Below are 23,461 nucleotides of genomic sequence, written 5' to 3' on the forward strand. Positions count from 1 at the left end.
TTTAGAAGCCTGTGCCTTTTGTTACATAACCTGCAGAACTGCTAGCTGGACCGTAATTATGATACGCATAGTGTAATTTTAGATCGTGTCCAAATGTACAGTCTTCGACAAAACATGATGATTGTATTGTGTGACATTTATAAAACATGCCATAGAAAAATTACCTGAATTCACAATGCTCGAAATTGTATTTTCTTTCTTCTTGTTTCTAGAATTTGTTGAGCTTAGGCGTACGTTGTTGCTTCTTTCGAGTTAAACAAAATTTGAAAATTTTCCTTCTTTTGTTTTCCCATTTTTAGTTTCAACTACATACTGAATCTACCAGCCAGAAAAGAACCACTCTGACTTCTTTTCCTTTTTCAACGTGACAAATTAATGACCACTTTAACACAAAGAGATAGCGATTTGATTTCCTTGCGGAAATCTTACTTTTACCCCAGTATTCATTTTCTCATTTGCTAGCCTATTAACTCAATATGTTTAAATAGGTTTCAAAATAAGAACATTTCTTGCATTTTGAGCATCTTAGTATCTTCAATTCTAAATTAGTCATAACCAGAAAATGATATTTTTGTTGCATGCGAATTTAGAGCTTCCGCGTGGATTAGTAGTATGTAAGCCGTGGGTTCGGCGTTTGGTTGAACTCTTAAAGACTCTAAGTTTTCATGCAAACAAAGAAAATGTAAATAGCGAGACAGGGGACTGTGGCTCAAGAAACCCAGAAATAACTGCGTCAGAAGGTAATTTATTATTGTTAGTAAATGGCGCTGCTGTTAGATCACGTACATAATTTCAATCTATAATTTCAAGTACTATAGTAACTAGATACAGGGTTTACAAATCTACTTTACTATTAATGGCAATTTCTAATTAGGAATAATCTTATATTTCCTCGGCAAGTACGCGTGAAGCTTACCTTTAATTGAATCTTTATATTCTTCTTTAAAAATTCAAACATGGAAATCCTCCTTTGTGTAGTATCACTTTGATTCTTAACGACAACAATTACATAAGAATAATAACAAAAAAGTGATAATCAAGAAGCTACTCATGAGTTTGATCAAAGTCTTAATTTATTTTTATTAAACATGTTTATTAAAATTTATAGAAATGAGATTCCTATATGCAATATGATTTTTCTTTTACGCTTTTTCTTTCTTACTTCCTATCTTCCTAAGTAAGAATATTTGCATTGCTAATGAGTTTCGCTGTATCTATTTCAAAAGGGAGCAGCTAATGGTAATATTTTATCATCCCTTAATAAATTAAAATAACACCTAAGTAGCTCAAATTAATATTATTAAGCATTGCAACATTCTATGTCAATTTTAACAGCCTGAGTAATAAACAAGAAGAAATAAGTTTACTATAGTAGCAAAAAATTTATTTTAATAAAGATTTTTCATTATTGATTACATTGATCACATTTAGATATTTCAGTTGATTTTATTGACAATATTTAGATCTTAGTATACAGGGGGCACACTGCTAACTGAGTCGACAAAAACTTAGGGTGCTTTAGCCCGGGGTCAATGATCTGGGAGTACCTAGGGCCAACCATTAAATTTTTGGTAGAGTTAATTTGACCAATCAATTAAATTTCGGGAGAGATACATAGGACTCCTCTTAAATTTTGAGAATGGCCAAATTTAAAAATTTGGTATGGTAGTATAGGAACAGAGTATATACCTCTGAAAGTTCGGTTGGTGACTCTCGTTCCCTTTTATGAGTAAAAACTCAAAAAAGTCCAAATTTAGGAAATATTTGACCAATTTTATCCCCTTTGATGAGATATTATTAACTTATATAGCTAAATGGGTGAGTATGCGGGGTCCGTTCTCTTTCATACATTCATACTCACAGTTTAAATTTTGGGATTGGTACACAGAACCACTCCTTAAAATTGGGAATTGTGAAAAAAAATGTTGATAAGTGTTCTCTAGAATCCTACTATATACCACTGTATTTATATTATCGATCATATTCCCTTTTATCTGTATAAAATTGCAATAAATAAATAAAAAATTGGAGGTTTCTGACCTATTTTATTCCCTTGGATGTGAGTTTATCCCGTTATAGGCTATATAGTTAAGTACAGAATTTCATTGTATTCTATAAGACATGGGTACATTGAAACACCTCTTTAAAATTTTGAGAGCTGTACATTCGCCCTAACTTTAAATTTGGGAATTATCAACAAAAAAAATTCGAATATATATCTGTAAATTTGAGTGGTAATGCTTATCCTCTTCTACGGGTAAAAAAATGTGAAATATTAGTATTGAGAAGTGTTCGTTACGTGGTCGGTTATTGATTTAATGTATCTTCATTGATTAGCATTTAACATATTATATGGTTACATGGTTGAGTATAGGCTCCATTCTCTTTCACAAGATATGGGTACGTTAATGCTTTCTTCTCAAAATTAGGTAGTAGAAATATGTGTTGGCTCAGCTCTTAAATTTGAGAATTTTCAAAAAGTAAAATTTGATGTTTTCTAGGATCCAAATATATAACAGTAAATTTAAGTGGACCTGCTTATCCCCCTCTCTGGGTAAAAAGCTGTCAAATATTAGTATTGCAACGTGTTCGCTGCAAAGAGGATTTAACATGTATAAGTACATGGTTGAGTAGAGAAGTCGATTCTCTTTCATAAGACATCGGTACATTGATGTATACCTCTTAATTTTTGAGAGATGTACATTGGCTCACCCTTAAATTTATGAATTGTGAAAAAAATGGTGAATATTTTCTAGGATTCGAATATATATTTGTAAATTTGGATGGTCCAGCCTATCTCTTTCTATGGATAAAAAGTTGTCAAAAATTCACAATTTTTGAGGTTTTTGACCTATCACATCGTCTTTGATAAGGGATTAGTGTACTATTGCTTCATATACTGTAAATGACTACAGGGGTCTATTCTCTTTCACAAGACATGGATACGTACAATGATGATCCCTTTCAAACTTTGGGAAGGGTACATAGGACCATCTCTTTAATTTGGGAATTGTCAAAAAATTGGTAAACGTTCTAGGGCTCAAATAACCTTGTGACTTTGGGTGGTTATACTTACCCCTTCAATGGGTAGAAAGTTGCCAAAGTGTTCATATTACCATGCGGTAGGATAGTAATCTAATTTATCTTCTTAGATGAGATTTTACTACAACATATAGGGTTGAGTATAGGATCAAATCTCTTTTTATTGGTGTGTGATGCAGGTGTCTTAAATTTTGTGAGAGGTACACTGGCCTACCCCCTTAATTTGGGAATTGTGAAAAAGCAAAATTTGGTAAATATTATCTATGACTTTGGCCTATACTTTTCTAAATTTAAATGGTTCACGTTCATCCCTTGCAAGGGTAACACATTACCAAAATTTAAATTTTGGGGATTTTGACTTTATCTAAGGTAAGGAATTTTTATTATATCATACAATGATATAGGTGAGTACAGGACAGTGAAAGGTAGTTGTTGGAACTTTTTTCTATTGAATTCTGATTGTTGATACCTATCTCTAACTTCAAAATGTGGGTTTTGAAATCTGATATCTAATTATTTTAACCTATTGAAATACATCGCCAATTTCACATCTTGTATCTTAGAATTTGTAGTCATGATATACAATCTAAGATCATAAATGTAGTTTAATAATTGGAAATTGTTTATATATTAATCGAATAGTTGAAAACCTAATATAGTTTGATTGGTAACCATGAAATGTTTTCTTATTACAGTATCTTTGCTTGTCAATTTTTATTTTGTTCAATAATATAGTTGCGCTTTTTGACTTGAAAGTTTTTGTAGTGCGTATTAGGTAGTTATCAAAATCAATTGATACGCAACAACAATTTGACAATTCAAACTTTACTTACAACTCATATTCTAAAACAATTGACGGAAGGTTATTTTTGACGCAATTGGTTAATTATAGCTTTTATTTAAAATTTTAGTTTGAAAATATTTGAATTCTAATATTTTAGTTACGACTTATAGTCTGTCATTGGTGCAAAATTATTCTTAATGCAAACTGATTGGCCTATCACTTTGAAATTTTATTTAAATTTTTAAAAGGGCTTGGAATTTTCCTCAAAAGTTTTCGATCACTATTTGAAGATTTAAATGTTTAGTTTGAAAATTTTGATTTGAGAATTTTAGTTTTAAAATTTTGGTTTTAGAAGTTTTGATTTGAAAATTTTAGTTTGAAAACTTTTGTTTCAAACTTTGCACATTTTTATTTAAGGGTTTTCAACTTCGAATATTTTTGATTAAGATATTGTTTGAAAAATGTTTGCACTTTTCGAAACGTTTTTTAGTTTGAAAATTTTGTTAATTTTTTTTCACGACCTAACAATTTGTAATCATTGAAAGAATTCTTCCAAATAAAGAAAAGAATCGGAATTGTTTACAACAAAAAATATCTGGCAACACTGATCATAAAAATTTTATCATGATTCAATCTTATACATCAAAACAAGTTTCTGTCCACAGAATTATTTTAACCATAATGACATGTATATTTTTTTTTATGTATAACTATCGTTCAAAATTGTATTCGCCATAAAATATTATGTTTCCTTTTGATTCCTAGAGAACATTTATCAAAATTTGTTTTTTGAAAATTTTCAAAATTAAGAAGTGAGTTAATGGTCCCTCTGAAAATTTGAAAGAGGTGCATCGTTTTATCCGTATCTTATAAAACAGAATGGATACGTATTCAATCATATAACAACATAACGTGATAAAACATCAAAGAAAAAATTGGTTCAATAACTCACCACGTGGTAAGACGTATTGCTTACGTTTAATTTTTTTTGCCAATTTTTAAGCCTTAGAAAGGGATAAGTCGGACTACTCAAATTTACAGTTATATATTTGGATCCTAGAAAACATTTACCACATTTTTTGGACAATTGCCAAATTTAAAGAGTCAGTCATCATACCTACTCAATTTTGAGAGGAAAGCATTAGTGCACCCATGCATTATGAAAGAGAATGAACCCTGTACTCAGTCATGTAACCATATACCATGTTAAAGGCTAATCAAAGAAGATACATTAGGTCAATAACCGATCACGTGACGAACACGTCGCAATGTTTCACAATTTTTTATCCACAGAAGGGGATAAGTAGAACACCTAAGTTTCCAGTTATATATTCAAGACCCAATGAACTTCACCAAATTTTAGTTTTTGATAATTCCTACATTTAAACGGTGGGCCGATGTACTGCTTCCAAAATTTGAAAGGAGTACATCAATGTATACTGTCTTACAGAAGAGAATGAATTTCTATATTCAACTATGCAGCCTACCACATGATAAACCCACATCAAAGCGAATGAATTAGATCAAATAACTCCATTGAATATTTTTTTGAAATATTATACCCATAAAGTGAACAAGACGGGCCAACCAAGCTTACAGATATATATATATATATATATATATATATATATATATATATATATATATATATATATATATATATATATATATATATATATATATATATATAGTCCTATATTGCCACAGTTTTGTATTACTATGTCAAATTTTTAAATTTGCGAATTTCCAATACATAAGGGGGGATACTATGTACCCCTTTCGAAATTTAATATTTGGGCCAAGGCACCCCTGCCAAAATTAGAGGGGGTGACCCTTAAGTAACCCTAGATTATTGATCACGGTATCAATGTTAACACAAAGTTCCCAAATTTATATATCATATATATATTTGTAAACAAACTTCTCAATCTTGCTTACAAAATTATTGTGACCATTAACTTTTCGTTACCATATGCTTGATAAACTTGGAGAGAAGTGTTCCATGTCTTTTGTAACAAAAGCCAGGACTTTGTGGCTTCAGTCTAAGGCAGTGGTTCTGAACCTAATTCCTATCACGACACTCATTTTATCATATCCTATTGCCAGTGACCCTCTTATAATTTCTGGTTTGTAATAAGTTTGTGTAGAAATTCTTAATATACCTATTGCGGAGATCTCATGATATCCAACTATTTCTATTATAGTATAATCCATTTCTTGTATATAGTGGATACTATAACTTCCCTAAAAGCAAATGAATTTAAAAGAAATTTGGTCATTCAGTCATATTACAAATATAGAATCCGATCTGTCATATTGTTTCAAAATGGAGGCCGTTAGAAAATTTTAAAACTTCAGAAATCCCTTAATTTTGGGTCATATGATAAAAAATAAAGTGAATTCTAATTTTGGTTAAGAAAAACTTAGATTAAGAAAGTTATTGAGCATTTTAAATGACTTGATAATGTGTGTCACGAAGATTGAACCGGACATTGCCGCACTAGTGAAATCACACAATGCTCAGGTATCTCATTTACTTTCACTTTTAATTGTATTTCAATATGCACGTTTCGTTGCATTTGTATTTTTCTGGTATTTCAGTATGCAGTTCTCATTTGTTTCACATCGTGCCTTCTATATTTAAATTTAATTTTAAACAACTATGCACCTATTCAAAATGATCAGTAGACCTATTTTTGTTGTTCTTAACAGTATATATAAAAATAAAAATATGCCTATCAAAACAAAATTTAAAATAATATTTAAAATTATTTTCCGATATTAGATTCTAATTATATCTATCTCTTCCGCTTATTTTCACGACCTCCATGAAATCCTCTCCCGATCTCCAGGTTGAGAAACTCTAGTCTAAGGAATTAGACTAGTAAACTATAAACGAGTCGAATTTGGCAATAAAGCTAACAAATTGAACATGGTAAAAAGATACGTTACTCAGAACAAGATCAGTTTCTTCTTTCAAGGTATAATTTAATCGTTTACAAGGGACTTCACGCATTAACTTCGAGAAAACAATAATAAATAAATATGACTTAGATCAATCTTGCCTCATGTGAGTCCAATTGTAACTAGTATTGGGATTTGGAATAGACTGAATAGTGTAATGTAAAAACAATGTTTAAAATTAAACGTAAATATCTATTACAATTTCTATAGACAAACATACTACAATCGATATAAAACATTCTTTCTTTCTGTCTCTAGTTGAACCTCAATCTTGCTTCCAGTTTCCATTGTGTTTTAAGCTTAGTTTAGAAAAGAGTAACAATATCTGGATCAGCATATTGCTTTAGATCCAATCGTAGCTTATATTAAGTTGGAAATCTGGTTAATACAATAAATATTTATGAGCAAAATGTAAGCTACTAAATGTGTCTTACAAAAAAGTATACGTGGACGAACTACCATACGCGCACCCAATACCAATATCAAAGAAACAAATTGTGCAGGAAAACTATAATTCGGAGACATACTTTAAAATTTATTGGGTGTCTGTACACACAGTGTTATTTAAAATAAGTCAAATTACTGAATACGAAAGCAACAACAAACAGTAATTTCAACTGCAGCAAACGTGTGTGATTTATTTAGTGCAAAAAATATTAGTTTAAAATGAACCAATCTTACTTACTGCGAAACACTAACAGTTCAAAAAAGGAAAGGCATTATGTTTCGGTCATTGTAAGTGACTCACCTTGGTCGTTGGGGTCAAACTCCTGTTCGAGGTTAGTTTTCTCGTTGTCGTCGCTCTTCATACTTTTCCTTGTCTTGTGGCCTCTGAAGACAGCTTGGATCTTAGTTGCGGCGGCCTGCGCCTGGGGGTCGTTCGGATCGATGTCTGGAACGAAACCAAAACAAAGCACAAAAGTGGATTAAAAGGTTCTTACAGACGTTTTGTTCTATATATGTCATGTGACCTGTCGTTGTGAATAATAATAATAATAAAAAACAAAGTCAAAGTGCACAAGAACAATACAAAAACGTTTTCGAAGGTTTTTCTAAATTGGTTTGTTGCTTTCCGAAATGAAAAAAATTCTGAAATATCTGATGTCCTGGTGATTTCAAACTAACGATAAGCAATAAAGTGTATATTCGTAAATGAATAAACTAATGCATACATTTAAGTGAAATTCAAGTTTAAAGACTAGACTTAATGCAAAACTCATTTGAAAATACTTTTGTACTGTTATTTGTGTTTGTGTTTGCGCGTTCATTTTAGTAAGCTCTTTAAATTCTAAATTTTTACTTTAAAAGAAAACAAGCGTTATTTATAGTAAAGTCAAAGGTAAATGCATTCACTGCAAACCTTACACAGATTTTTTTTTATGAAATCTGCACTGACATTATTGAAACTATTTCATTTTATCTTAATCAATAGCTAAAAATAAAGAGTAAGAAATTAAATTTATTGGTCTTATTCTGCATAGTCATCTTATGTATTAAGGATTAAGAACCAGAGAGGACTTTCTCTATTTGTATGAGAAGAGAGAAATTGAATAATTTTTTACTTATTCCTACGTATGCCAGCGAATATATTGAGTCTGAAATTCTCATACTTTAATCAAAGCACGGATGAAAAATGGAATATTGTCCCAAAACAAAGTTCGCAAGTTCAATGAAAATAGTACAGAATATTTGAAGGGTAAGGGAAAAAAACAAGGAATGTCCATTTATGAGATTTTTCGGGTGCTTTGTTCTATCTGTTGGTGACTCTTGGTACTATTTGACTGTATATGCCATGCATGCGTAGATGTAAAAATGTCCATGTTAAAAGTGGCAAATAATGTAACTAACCCTATTCTTTTTACGTGGTTTTCAATATTAAAACGCCGTTTTCTCGTAAATGCAGTTTTGTGACATTCCTTCTTTTTTCCCCTTACCCTTAATTTGCGATATTATTAATTACACTGAAGCAAGTCACATCATGGACACAAAGTTGGCAAATTCAATGAAAATAGTACAGAATATTTGCGATATTATTAATTACACTGAAGCAAGTCACATCATGGACACACAGTGCCATGTTAACATCAAATAAAATATTTATCGGCACAATTATTGCCATCACCACACTTAACACCAGATGCGTACGCATAAGAGTATCGTGGTAGGGTGTTAAGTATCATTTTAATAGATGTTGTGTAATGAGTTAATACATTTTCCGTGTAGTATTTTTGAATTTTACGAATTTTACGTATGGTTAAGGAAAAAGAAGAAGAATAGGGTAGCTGAGACTAATTTAGAGCCGTCTGATAAGAAATATTGGAGTAACTGGCCAGGTATTACAGCTACTGGAGTAGCCAGAATCTAACACATTCTCTATAAAAGACATATTTCCTTACTACCGTAAAAGTAGTTTTTAATGGGTACACACTAGGGAAAAAAGATATTACGAATCTCCTCACTTAAAAATATATTACTTATTTCTTAAAATATTCAGGTTAAAAATATAAATACTGACAATTTAACAACGTACTTTGGTGTTACACATCCATATAAAAATATCAATTGAAAATTGCCGTAACTTGGGCTGATAATATTCCCTCATAATGTAAACTACTGATATACAATGCATTTTACTTCGACATGTTAGTATGGCTTTCATTATCGGCTTCAATATCTACTGACTGCTTGAGTGTCCCGTCTAGATTTTTCCATGAATATTTACAAGTAGACTATTATGGGGTTACAAAGTCACAAAATTTGAACATATTATGAGGGGAAGTTTTAGAAATTTATCTTTTAACACAGGGCATTTTTACATATTACATAAAAGTTGCAGAAGTTGATCGATTATTTCAAATTTCTTTTTCAATCTCTTTCCATTTTTTAAAAATTATTGATAAAGCATCAGCTTAAGAAAATGGCACACGAAATGACTACATTTTGAAAGTGGCTGTATATTATACGGTTCCTCCCCATTCTGCCTAATTATTTACCACTTTATATCACATACTTGGCCTAATCTTATCTGTAGGCAGAACGGAAATTTCCATTTTGCTCAATTTCAAAAAATCAGTATATTTATATTTGAGGGATTTTTATTAGTAATTCTCTCTCCGACACTTAAAGTTACTTTCAGAGTCTTCAGTGGGTAAATCTCAGAATCTTTAGGCAGTGGGCAGAGATCGGAAGATCAACATCTATATCTCTCTCAGATACCTTGCCCGGTTGGTGCTCGGTTCTCAATAGTAGGCTATGATAAACTTAATTCGATCTCATATAGAAAAGAAAACATTATTTACTTGACATCTAGTAATGGCATTTTGGAGATCTTGTATGCTGAAAGCTGTTGTCAGTTTTGTTGTTTTGCGATACTTAGCTAACATAGATGAATGTTCTATGCCAAGGTAGTTTTACTTTCTTTTGTTGATATACGTAAAGGAGCATAGATGGATGAAGAAAAAAAAGCAGTTTTAATAAAGCTAAAGCCTTTTGAATAAAGCCTATTTTTTTAATTCAATTCTCTTTCGATGGCATATCCATGAATCCACTATGGAATGCACAACACACTTTTCCCCACTATTTTCGTCTTTTCAATTCTGTTGCTACAGGAATCACTGCTGGAGTTCCGTGTACAAGGTTCCGCCTGAGTTTCTGCAATGAAAGCGTCTGTATCGAAAGCCTAAGGGCCATCGCACACTATGCGACTTCGTGTGTAACGTAGTGTGCGAAGATTCCGCACCACATCCATAGTAACAAATGGGAATTTATTACCCAACGAAAAGCCTGCGAAAAAAAAAAAAAACTGTCGTGCGTCTTCTACACACGAAGTCGCGTAGTGTGCGATGGCCCTTAGGCTTTCGATACAGATGCTTTCATTGCAGAAACTCAGGCGCAACCTTGTATACGGAACTTCAACAGTGATTCCTGTAGCAACAGAATTGGAAAGACGAAAATAGTGGGGAAAATGTGTTGTGCATTCCATAGTGGATTCATGGATATTCCATCGAAAGAGAATTGAATTAAAAAAAAAAATGCTTTATTCAAGCGGGTGAGGTTCAGCATATTGCTGCTCTATCACCTAACCTAGAGAAGAATCGTATCGGTAAGTACACTGGATTGCCATTTTGTTCTTTCTAACATTTTCCAAAATTGGTATCAAGCCAATGAAATGTTTGGTAGAAATTGCAACGTAAAACTATATTGTTTATCGATTCATTTTACTATTTCAATTTAGACTTTAAAAAATAGCACAAATGATCAGATATTTCCAAATATACATATTTTACACATTCACAAACTGCGATCCCCGAGGGCAATATGTAATTTTATAACATTTCGTTATTTTGTTTGTATATTCTGTGTATTTAATATGTATACGAAAATATGATAAATAATGTTTTATAAGCACGTAGGCACAACGTTGATGTCTCGTGGCACTCCATAATGAAATTTATAAGGAGATTTGTAAGGAATGAAGATAATACCTCATCTAGTCAGAGGCGGATTTAGCAATATACTGACTATTCCCCGGATTTAGTCCGCTTGTCAAGGGGGACCGCCAACTCCAGGCTACATACGTACTCTTTATGGATGTGCTTGCACTTTGTCGTTAAAGAATATAACAGATTACGTCAATTTAAAAATTGCATACAAACTACATAAAGTGCATTATCCCCTTGTTCTGGCTAAAAAAGTGTCTCATTCACGCGCAGTAAGATCTCTGTTGCGTCGCGATTATGTGTCGAGTATCAGCGACGCGACGACAGCCTGTCGCGCGTCTTCGTGACACAAAGTGTCGTAGTTGCGAAGGGCTAAGGACTACGAGAAACGAAAGAAAGCGTGGGCATTGCCTTATTTAGATATTTTGTATTGTTGATAGCACAAGTACTGTAGGGCATTGTTCTGTATTAAAGGAGTTACATTTAAGATTTTCTTCATAAGGAACATCTTATGCATTATAAAATACACTTTTTTGTGAGCTAAGTGAATCATCATTTTACTTTCTAATGATAAAATTCATGGGCATCATAAGCAGTAATTCAAATCTTCTAGAGTATAGATCTCTAACTGCTGATTTTCTATAATATTTTCGCAGGTTTAAATATAAAATGAATGAATTTGGAGATAGTAATAGGTAATGAATATAATTAATTCATCCATAATTCATTAATCCAAACAAAAGTGACGTAAGACAATCATGCGCAAATATTACGAACGAAAATGAAAGTACGCCTTCCTAATCTCTTTTTATTTTTGCATGGAGGTTTTCTCCTGTTCCGTAACCTCAGTTGATAAGCTTTGTAGGTTTTAACTGATTGATTACAGACAAAATTAGGTGTTTACAATCCGTTGAAGTTTCAGGGAAGGCATCTGCTGACTGACATGACATTCCACAGCTAACTCTGAGCTCTCGTGATTCCAAGTTAATGAGCAGCCGCCGACAGCTTCTCTCCCATACACTTGGGAAGCACAGCAGAAAATTAATTATGAAATGCCATGGAGTGAGAAGACCAGACAACTCAACTCCCTTGTTCCTTTCTTTGCTTTCCTCTTTTCTTCCACAATTCATCTCTTTATTTCTTTCTTTTCATAGCTTCCACTGTTTTATTTTCTGCAGGCAATGCATCTATGTCTCTGTTGCTATCAGAGACATAGATGCATTGCCTGCAGAATCTTTACAAGCAGTTTTTGATTTGTATGACTACTGACCCTAATAGCATGTCGGTTTGCAGTAAGTCTTTCACTATATTTGATTTTAACTTGCTAGACTTTCCGTGCACTGTACACCTGCTGCAGGCGTTTTGAAAGAATTACCCGCAAATGTCGTAATTTGATTTTCACTTGCCAGTTTTTACTTGCCTCCGAGGCTTGCTGCAACTTTGTAGCAAGTGTGTCAATTCTAGTTTCTACCAACAGGTGGTACAAAAGTCTAATCTTAGAAATCTCCCCGCCAGGCCGCCATTTGTAGTAGGTGCGAAGTGGGTGAAGCATTAAAACAAGTGGACAATTAAGATAATTACGTAAGTATCAAGTATGTAGAGATAATTTGTATTTTAAACGTGTATTGTTTGACAAAGTTGTTGAGAAAAATATACTGTGTGATTGTTCGTATACAGTAAATGTTCGGTTTGTAAAAGGCATACAATGCAATACAAGTATATACCTGCAGAAGACTTACTACACTCACTTGCTGAAGACGTGCTGTAGACTTGCAATGCAAGTATATACTTGCAGAAGACTCACTACAAACTTGCTGTAGACGTGCAGTGCAAGTGGTACCCTTGCAGAGACTTGCGTCAAACCTGCACTAACTTGTCTCGACTTGCTGTGCACTTGCAGTGCAAGTGGAAACTTGCAGTAGGCTTGCTGTGCAAGTAAACCCCTTGCAGAAACTTGCTTTGCAAACTTACCATACACTTGCTCTGCAGGCATGCTGCAAGTTCGAAGAGCGTCAACTAGGAAGTTTGCATTAAATTTGCATCAAAATCCCTGACTTGCATCACAAGTCTGCTGCAAGTTTGCTATCTGGGGAATATTGTTCAGGAATGAATTTATTTTTGGCTTTTATCAGCAGATATAAGCATGTTTTTAAGATTGGTGTGTATTTCACATTTCTTAAGCACAATGTGAAGATATTGGCTCCACGAAATGGAAATTATGATTTAAGTAATTTTAAAACATAGGCATCAGAATAATTGTCGATTTCAGAAAACTGTAGGGGCGACTAATGCCAGGTTGTCCAGAAACTGTTGAGCCTTTAGAGCTCGAAATTGAGAACACATTTATTGTGCTTTGAAAATGACATTATGAAACTAAATATGTCATTTTGATTCAATGACCTGCTATTTTCTTCCGCAACACCATAATCCAATTGCTATAGAACTAATGTAATTTCTGGTCAACAAATGACAACTGGTTTCCTCAGGTAGCTTTGGAAACTAATTTAAGACTATTTAAATAGTTCTGCAAAGACCAAACTAAATAACAATCTAATGGTGATAGGTCCGAGCTATAAGGTGGATGCATTAAAACATCTCAGCCAAGTTTTATCAATATTTGAAGGGTTGCTAAAGATATATGCAGTCTGGTAATGTCAGAGAGGTATACGACACAGTCTGTGTAGACCAGTTCCGATCTGAATTGGTAAGTCTGACTCCATAGTTCTGCTCGGAAGCAACAGCTCGTGATGCAGGATGCGCTTACAATTGCAAGAAAAGCACAGCACAATCTTCCTGGGCTTCGGTGTGGGCTTTGCTTGCTTCGACCGCGATCTTTTCTGCACATTATTGTCGTAAGTTATCTACTTCCTATCTCTCGTGACTAACCTCTTCAAAAATGGCCCTAATTTGTTCAGCAGAGATTAACAGATTGAAATTCAATCGAGTGATTGTTTGAGAATCAGATCATGTCGCACGAACACGTCGAGCTTATTTCTGTAGCCAGCTTTTTCCAGTGCTTTAATACTGTTTGGTGATGTATATTTAGATTTTTGTTGTCATAACTGCTTACATACATATCTTGCTTGACTGTTATCAGAACATTACCCACGGTGTCTCTGATCGATCGCCCAGTGTAAGGAGCATCTTAGACATTTAAAATTCCAGAACAAAAGCGATTGAATCGTCTTTTAGCCGTTGCTTCTGATAACGTTTCTTGCTCGTATACAACATACATTTTTCACGGGCTTGCATTGCATTTGGATCTTCATCAGAATAAAATTTGTAAAATGTAACGCAGTTTTGCGGAAAGTTCACTCATCTTCACGACGCAATACCTTACGTCTACTTATAAGAATTTCAACATTTTTCTTCACATCTACTAGCTTCAACTGTCAAATGTTAGGCCTAACCCGTTGCAAGTCATGTACCGTGAGGTCTGGGACACCAATGCCATCTCGCACACAAAAAGCTAGATTGCTCGATACATTCAGTGTTTTTATTTCTGATTTTGCTTTTTGCGTAGCAATTTGAGAGACAAATTTAAGAAATTCATAGTTTTGTATTGAATTTTCTGTAGCAATGGATTTTTTTATTTAATTCATTGTCTTTTACGCGGTGATGGAATAACAAAAGTGAACAATTTTTGTATATAACAATCACAAGTGTGAAAAGCAAAACAGAGGAAATATAATAACTATATATTTAAGTCAATAAGTTTCTCATTCTACAGATTGCTTAAGATCGTAGCTGATTTTAAATGTGTCCATATTGAGATTTCTTTAAACTACTGAGTCCACAATGCTGTCAAAAAAGGGGAAATTCACATTACCTAGCCCACGATGTGAATTTTCATTTTTATGACAAAAACAGAATATCTTAATTTGACACATAGTGTTAATTTCCTAACTTACATTACGGTCCAATCCAGGTCATTTTTCAGTTCTGAAAGTTGTAAACTGAACAATTTCTTCGACAATTCCAATGAAAAACAAGAAGGCGTAGCTAAAAATATTCCCGTAGCGTTTTTCAAAAGGACACCGTACAAAAAGCATTCCACTTCCTCGTCTGTCTGATTTGGGTGATTTTTGGATATGTTGTAGCTGAGGACTCCCCGGTCAGTTGTTTATACGGGACCAACTCTCTATGACCAACCTCGTGACCTCCAGAGGTCACCAAAAGTTACACAGTGGGAGTTGGCAGAACTGGTTCAAATTAGGCATAGAAAAAAATATTTATGGGTTATACTGGCCTACGGCAAATGAGGATTATCCACGTAACTAACCGTTGATCTCCAAAGGTCACCAAAGGGCTCGAAACCCGTTGTAGACAAGGTAAAACGTGGCGCGCCATATACGTTTGAGGTTCAATTAGAGGAGGCTGGTATTCTGCGTGCGCGAATGTTCTCCCGTTCTCAGGGTCCATTAAACATCAACTTTGGATTGCATTTAAAGAACCTAACTAGATGCACCCCGAAGATGACATCGGGGAATTATTCGAAGATCCAATATAAGGTTGGTACTGCACATGCAAAAGCGGAACCAGAACTGTTGGTTGTTGCGCACACGTTGCTAGTGTGCTGTGGTACATGGGTTACGCTCGACATGTATCAAGTATTCTCTATACCAGCAACAGACTTCCATCTACGTTCCTTGATGCTGCACAACGTGACTAGCCTGTTATTTTTTAAAGAGGCGAGGTTGAAAGTTCCGGTTTCGAAGGTATAGAGTTCGAATTTGACGACTAGAGTCATCGTTGCTTGCTTTCCACACATGTACCAGAAGGAGAAAGTCACTTGTTGGCTCGGATGCCGGGGGTATGGAAAGTACTGGAGCAGCGTGGGGAGAGGGGTCCAAATTCTCTGCTCCGACCAACGGTAGGACTGATCTGCCGGCTAACGTCTCCCACAAACGTTTCGATTTGTGACTTTCTATTCCACCAGTGCTGCGTTTTGTATTCCAAGTTTACGACAGTTCCGCAAAACCCGTTGTGCGACATTTGGAGACCTCTGGAGGTCACAGCATTGGTCATAGGGAGTTGGTCCATATAAACAATTGACCGGGGGCTCTTCAGCTACAACATATCCAAAAATCACCCAAATCGGACAGACGAGGAAATGCAAAACTTTTTAAACGGTGTCCTTTCTTTTTTAGGGGCAGGGGAGCCATTTTTAATAATCTATATGGGACATTCCATGTGAAATCAACCAATGAAATGACAAAATCTGATCTGACTTATTGTGGAAGAGAGGGATATATTTCTCTCGCTTTCACAATATTTGTATAAAATGTGTTATGAAACACAATCACTTCACACACTTTCAGCACAAACAATTAGTTAATAAATTATTTTTCCTATTTCAATCATGCACTTCCACATGTCTGTAACATCATTCCTGAAACAAATGAATGAAAATAACATGTATCAATATAGCCAATATAAATTTAGAAACATCCATACTGATTAACAAGTATAATGATCTGCAATGAGTACTGTTTGGAAACGTAATACCTCTCTAAATAACTCGAAAGCTGAATAATTGTGTAAATTCAAATGAATACATCAAGAAACAAATGAAGTTGAATATAAACTCCTTTGATGCTGCAGATAAGTAGCTACAGGAAAATGGTTATCAATCTGAGCCCAGATATTCGCATGGTCAATATCTTGCAATGTTTGGTTTATGTTGAGTTTTGAATCAGATCCCATTGAGTGCCCAAAATGCAACTTTGTGATATTTTAGTACACATATGAGACTACAATCTGGACAGTTTTGAACAAATTCACAGGGAAATTTTTATGCAAAATTTACTATTTTTAATTTTAATTTTTGAAGAGTTATTTTTCTATTGTGCAGGTCTTTTCAACATAATACAACTTATAGAGCAATTTTTAAGTTTTCCAATGATGTTTGTTTCATGTCTCTAGTGCTTATTTTAACAATTTTATGACAATTTTTAATATTCACTGTAACTAAAAAAAAAGCCCTTTTTCGCAATTTTTGAACACCCTATATGGAACACTTTCAGGAGGAGAGAGGTAATATTTGAGATTTTTTCATCTCCCACTGTAATAAAGCGGTGTACCAATTTTTATAGAAATCTGAGATGGTCAAGTCTGATGACTTGTTGATTTGACATGGAATGATCCTATATATAAAGATGTATAAATGGTCGGATAATTTTCAGACAGGTCTCGTCTATCCGTACAGTAAAGCATAGTCTTCTACAGGTTACGTTGAAAACTCACTCTAATTCTTTCCTCACTTGCCTTAGAAGTGTAAGTCCTATTTGACGATTTACGCTTACAAAGACAGTCTATTCACTGAAAATTACCAGACCGATTTTGAACTTCACTGTGGTTCTTTTTTAAATGGTTTACGAAACTTATGATGCACGTTCAAAACCAATTTATGCTCGTGAAATCGTAAGATGTAAAATGTCTTCCCTAAGAACATCCAGCAGTGGGTGATTTCAGATTTTCCCGGGGTGGAAATACTACGTCCAGCACAGTCGGAGATTTGTCCCGGGGAGAATTTTAAACTTCGGGTTACTTTCTGAAATAATCAGTGACATCAAGCAACTGTGTAATTAATCAGCCTGCCACCTGTAGTATTATGAAGTAATTTGGAAGCGTTCTAACTAAACTGGAGGATATGTTTGAGTGTATTGCATCCTATATTTGATTCGCAATGATATACCTCGTGCAAAGTGCTTTTATCGTTCAAATAATTTTCACATACTCTGTATTTTGTAAATACATCACATGACCAATATCTGACTCGTTCTAAAAAATCTCTAAGGTAACTTTCATATTGAACCAACAATACATACAATACACAGAAGTTTGATAATTTTTTATTGTATAAGATAATGAAAGTACAAACTGCGCATATGAAATCAATTTTTGTGAAGTCTTTGAGAATGAATATTGGCAATAGCCACAAACTGATCATTTTATGAAGTACCTGCTACATTAAAGAACTTAACTTGAAAACTATACAGAAGCAAGTTTACTACAATAGCATACATTACACTCTTTTCTTTTCGTTCTTTTGGATTCTACTGCTGATGAGATTTTTCATTAGCCTCCAGAAGTGAATAATTAATTTTACTCGTCGTGAATAAATCGATGATAAGCTACTAGCAAGAACAATGAAATATTCGATAGTACATGCGCCTCGTCTGTTTTTTTAAGATGTAGAATTCCATGAAAAGAGAATATATTTCTGTCACACAGAGAGAAATTGATTATCAAGTATCAAATGTATAAAATTTATGCTGTACCCAGGAACGTCCGAAGGTTTTTTTCCAAGAAGGGGAGATGGGCCACAAACAAGCAAAGTCGCGAATATACACACCTTAATGCACATAATACCTAGGTACTTCATGTAAAACAATTATTATTAATTCAAATTGCATAATTTTATTAACTACAGTAAATATATAAAATACTGTAGTATGTGAGTAAGCAAATCTAGTAAGTTTTGATTAGTATTTCGAAGAATTGACCACAACCCTAAAGTCCAGAGGTGGCAATTATCCCCTCTGACCCCCAGTACGGGCTCCCATGGGTGTACCAACACGTGAATTGCACAGATGCTATTTAATTATTATATCTAATACTAATAACAATAATATTAAGTTGTCTGTCGTATCCTATGTATGTTTTTGCACTTTTTTTAGTTTAGATAAAATATAATTAAACCACTATTTAACTATGTGACAAATATAAGCACTCTGAATCTATTTTATAATTGAAATAATGACGGAAGGCTGGAAGGAATCTTAAGTGTTTTATATAACAACGTACCATTCCGACATTAATTGGTATGAATCAAGAAAATTTTGGGAAAATATAGTTAGGACAACTCTCTATCATGAACTGAAAAGGCTACGTGCTCATAGAGAATGATCCATAATTTAAGTAAGAAATCAGTTACATATGAGGACTATCCCATAAATTTAATATACCGGTACTTTCATCCTCTGAGCACAATTATGAAATGTGAACAACAAAGAACATACACTGGATGAAAATCACGGAAGCTATTTAAGGACTTAAGCAGAAAATGTTAATAAGAGAGGCACTATATATGAAGTTGAGCACCAACAATGTGAATAGAAAGGTAGATTTGAAGGTGAATGATATATTTGGAATTTATGGCTGGAATATAATCCTTTTCCAGTACAAGCTATATGATAAACATGAACTTAGTTTAAAATGGCATTCGAACCACATGAGATCAAATGCTAATCTCCCGCATCCAAAGCACGTATTTTAACTATATACTCAGAAGAGAGACCTATCTGCTGTTTTTAAAATAAACTTCGAAACCAGTCACTTTGAACTGGCCGACTTACGACGAAGGAGAGGGCTTTTACTTCGAAAGATAGAACAGAAAGCACAGATTGAGTAAAGACAGGAAGGGAACGAAGTACGTGGAATGGTACATAATAAAAGTAATGTTTGCAGTGCAATATTAAATCATAAATCCACGAGTGGTGTACTTGCAAAATCGTGGAGTTTACCTTTTTATTTGTCCTCATTGTTTTCCAGCAACACTAGCCTTGCTGTTTTCTTCTTGCTCTATCTGTGTGGTTTACAAAGAATAGAGTGTACTAAAGTTACGATGGATATGTTTGTCATAAAAGAATTGACTGGAGTTGAACATACTTTTTCAACTTGTGAGGAACATAGAATGATATCTAATAGTTAAAGTTGGACCCGAACAAACTACCTCTTGAATTTTGTCTGAAATATTATATTCTCACCCGGGATATAATGTGGGTCCACGTGTCCAGAAATAATACGCATTAGCAACTAGGCTACAATGTAAAAAGCCAATCCAGAATATTAAATTAATTTACCGTACTAGGTATAATGAAGAAAAGGCATTAGTAAAAGAGTTGCTCTTACATCAACAAAACATGTATAATTTATGCGTAAACTTTCTCCATTAGATGCTACATCATTGATTTTTATATTACTTTTGAAGTTGTTTCCTTGTTTATTTTAAATTTCATATTAAGGAAACGTTCTACCCAAGTTACAATTAGAGAGAATGGCTCTCAAGATTCTCAGGTCAAATCATGCATATATATATTAGTTCTCATTCTAACCAATTATTTTGTTTTTGTCTTTTGTTAGAAAGTTAATAGACTAGATAGAGTGAGAACTATAGAAATTTTAAATTTGATTTCCATTTGATTTCCATACTACAATAGGAACTGCGACAATAACAAACGAATTTATATTGTTCTACATGAGAAGAATTTATTATATACCATTAAGAGGCATTTTTCGTAGATTTATTTTCGAAATAAATCTACATTCTTATCTCTGCTCTTCATTCTACATTTATTTTGCAAGAAATGCTAAATCATGATATATATTATAACTATTGTTGTTTGGGAGATAGATAAAAATGAAAAAACCGAATTTACTATATAATAAATAAAACCTTGTCAATTTAAGTGTTATTAAGATTTAAAAAAAAACTCATATTAGGCACCTTTCTTCAAATAATTCATTGAAAATGGCACCAGTGCATAAAATTTCCTCATATGCGTGATTTACACACGCGTGAAATCATACACGTGAAGTCATACACACACACATATATGTATTATATATGTAGGTATGTATATAAAATTGTATTTTCTATTATCACTCGATTTCAGAATGGAAGCAAGTGGGATTGTGGGGTTGCGGTAGACATCCAAACTGTAAAGATCAATATTGAATTCAGAAGTGATAGATTACCACCTTCGGTTTCAATAAAGGATAAGGTTAGAATGGAGCCAATCGTTGAGATACGCAATTGGTATATATAATATTTTTGGTTATCTCTTACAGTTTTCTGTATGGGAATCCATATTGAAACTAGAATTGGTTACCGGTACTACTTTCAGGTTCAAAGTAGTAACAAGGTACTTTAATTTTGGTTGCGGAATTCAAATCAAGAACATTTTTAGAATATCTATGACTTACTGTTTTCGTACCATGGGAATCCACTACTGAAAACAGAGATAGTAGATCACTACAGCTTCTGGTTTTAATAAAGAAATAAGAGTAGAGATAAAACCTACTTTTGGATGCTGAATCCATACTGGAAAACAATTTCTCGATATCTTTTACAGCTTGTGCCCTATAGACATCAATGTTGACGGTGGAAATGACATATTTCTACCACTTCCGATTTCAATAGAGGGACAAAGACAAATATTAGAATTCTATTAAGACACTGAATCCATTTGAGAAAACAGTTCCCTTTTGTTGTGTTGTCTGTCTACATACGTAGAATGGATAGAGTCGTTTTATATGACTTTCCATACTTACGGGTAGGATAACTTGGTTGTCCAACTAATAGTTGCATGGTATGATTTTGAAACGTTCTTTACAAAATTAACTTCACAACTTAATTTATTATTGGAATTCTGTCTAGTTTGCTGTTTACAAAATTGATTTAAAAAATCCACAACATAATACTCGTGATTTGTCATAATTTCATACAACGTGCATTTTCTGTTGAACGAGATTCATATCAAATTGGTGCAATGATCAACTGAAAACAAACTATAAAATGCACTCTATAGAAAAAAAGTACTCCACAAATATGTACTCTTAGACACGAGCTTCACTGAACAATATGATTATCGGTGTCCTAAATTACGTACGTTCCGAAGCGAGGGAAGAATTTATGGTCCCTCCAACATTTTTGAAACAGAATATAAGCATAGGAATTCTCTACTATAATAAGTTAACTTTTATCATAGTCTTATGACACTGAAAATTTTTATTCGAAAAAAATACTCTAAAAGATTACTGAGATGTCCATCTTGTCTTATGGCAATAGTTAGAAGTAGTGGCGATATAACAAATAATTAAAAGCCTGGATTCAAGCCTAGATATTTTTTATAAGATAATTGCTTTCTAGAAACATCAGCAACAGAGATATTCTCATTCATTAAAGCTTCGAATCTTTTTGCTCCATTCGGGACTATTAAAAGTCATACATTTAAAAGTACGCTTTTCGAATATATATTAAAAGGTATAGAGTTTAATTTTTAAGCTTAAGAATTTAAAAGTGTAGCTCCTAGATACCTTTCTAGTTAGTTTTAGAAACCTGTCAGTTATTATTCTTACATTAGAAATGATTACGGAGGAAAACTTAGTAGTTTCATACTGTGTAATTAAAAATTTTCAACTATAATTATAAGATACGAAGTAAGTCTTACAGAGAGTTTTGTATTATTTCTAGCTGAAGTAAATGTTTCCTGTTCATTTCAATTTTGCACTAGATAAGGCATACATTGTATTACGAATATAGCTCTGTTTCTAGCCCATAAGATAAAGTGACTGGAAACAAAGTAAATTTATTCTCCTTTGCTTAAAGTTAGTTTATTTTAAGTTCTGAAAATAAATATCTACCGTAGAAGGAGAAATGGGTAGCTCGTGCTATTTATATTCAGTATTGATTATAATTTATAATAAAAATATCACCTGATGCTGTCATGATGCCGCTAGTGTTGAATTTGAAATACATGGCCCAAATAAATATATATCAAATCAAATGAGCGCATAGGAGAATTACTCGTACGATAAAATATACCAGAGTTGTTTCGTGATTTTAAGCGTTATCGTTTTAGTAATTACGCTTTTCTGCTATATAGTATATTAGGATTTAGATTTCTGAGCTTTCGGCATCTATGTCCATGTTAGCCCGTCACGTATGAGGGATGACGTCCCTCGGCGATCACACTATTTGGGAAAGGGGAAGGGAAAAAGGATTGGGGAAGGAAGGAAGAGGCCTGGGATCTATAGTTAGGTACCACCGCGGCATTTGTCTGGTGTGGATTAGGAAAACGCAGGAAAACCTTATTCAGGATGGCTCACCTGAAAAAGTTATTTTTACACTTTTTCGACCGAGTGTTCCCACCGAGAATCCAGTTTGGGACCGCTCGCACATATGGTATATTAGTATAATTTCTACTGATAATATATTGTTATCCATAATGATAACATACGTACATGCTTTTACTACCGATTTACCAATTGAGGCATCACAGCGATTATGCTTGCTTATGTTTCGTGTCATTCACTGGTCATTACGTTTTTAAAAATTAATAGCCTATGCGTAATTCATAATTCAAGAGTGAATTGAAAGTAAGTGTTCTCTATCCATAAATGTTATAACATATTCACTAGCACTCATCAACACACACTAACTTAA

General features: G+C 33.6%; 1 protein-coding gene across 2 annotated transcripts in view; it reads right to left on the minus strand.

Moving 5' to 3' along the window:
* Positions 1–23,461, minus strand: part of LOC145660602 (uncharacterized) — a 1,167,369-nt gene that overhangs the window by 261,758 nt on the left and 882,150 nt on the right. For both annotated transcript variants that reach the window (XM_081725864.1, XM_081725863.1), the window contains exon 4: positions 7,539–7,682. In XM_081725864.1, coding sequence (XP_081581990.1) covers positions 7,539–7,682 — 144 coding nt within the window. The remainder of the gene's footprint in view (positions 1–7,538; positions 7,683–23,461) is intronic.

This window comes from Thermobia domestica, chromosome 9 (assembly GCF_964235325.1).
Source record: "Thermobia domestica chromosome 9, izTheDome1.hap1.1, whole genome shotgun sequence".
Lineage (NCBI taxonomy): Eukaryota > Metazoa > Arthropoda > Insecta > Zygentoma > Lepismatidae > Thermobia > Thermobia domestica.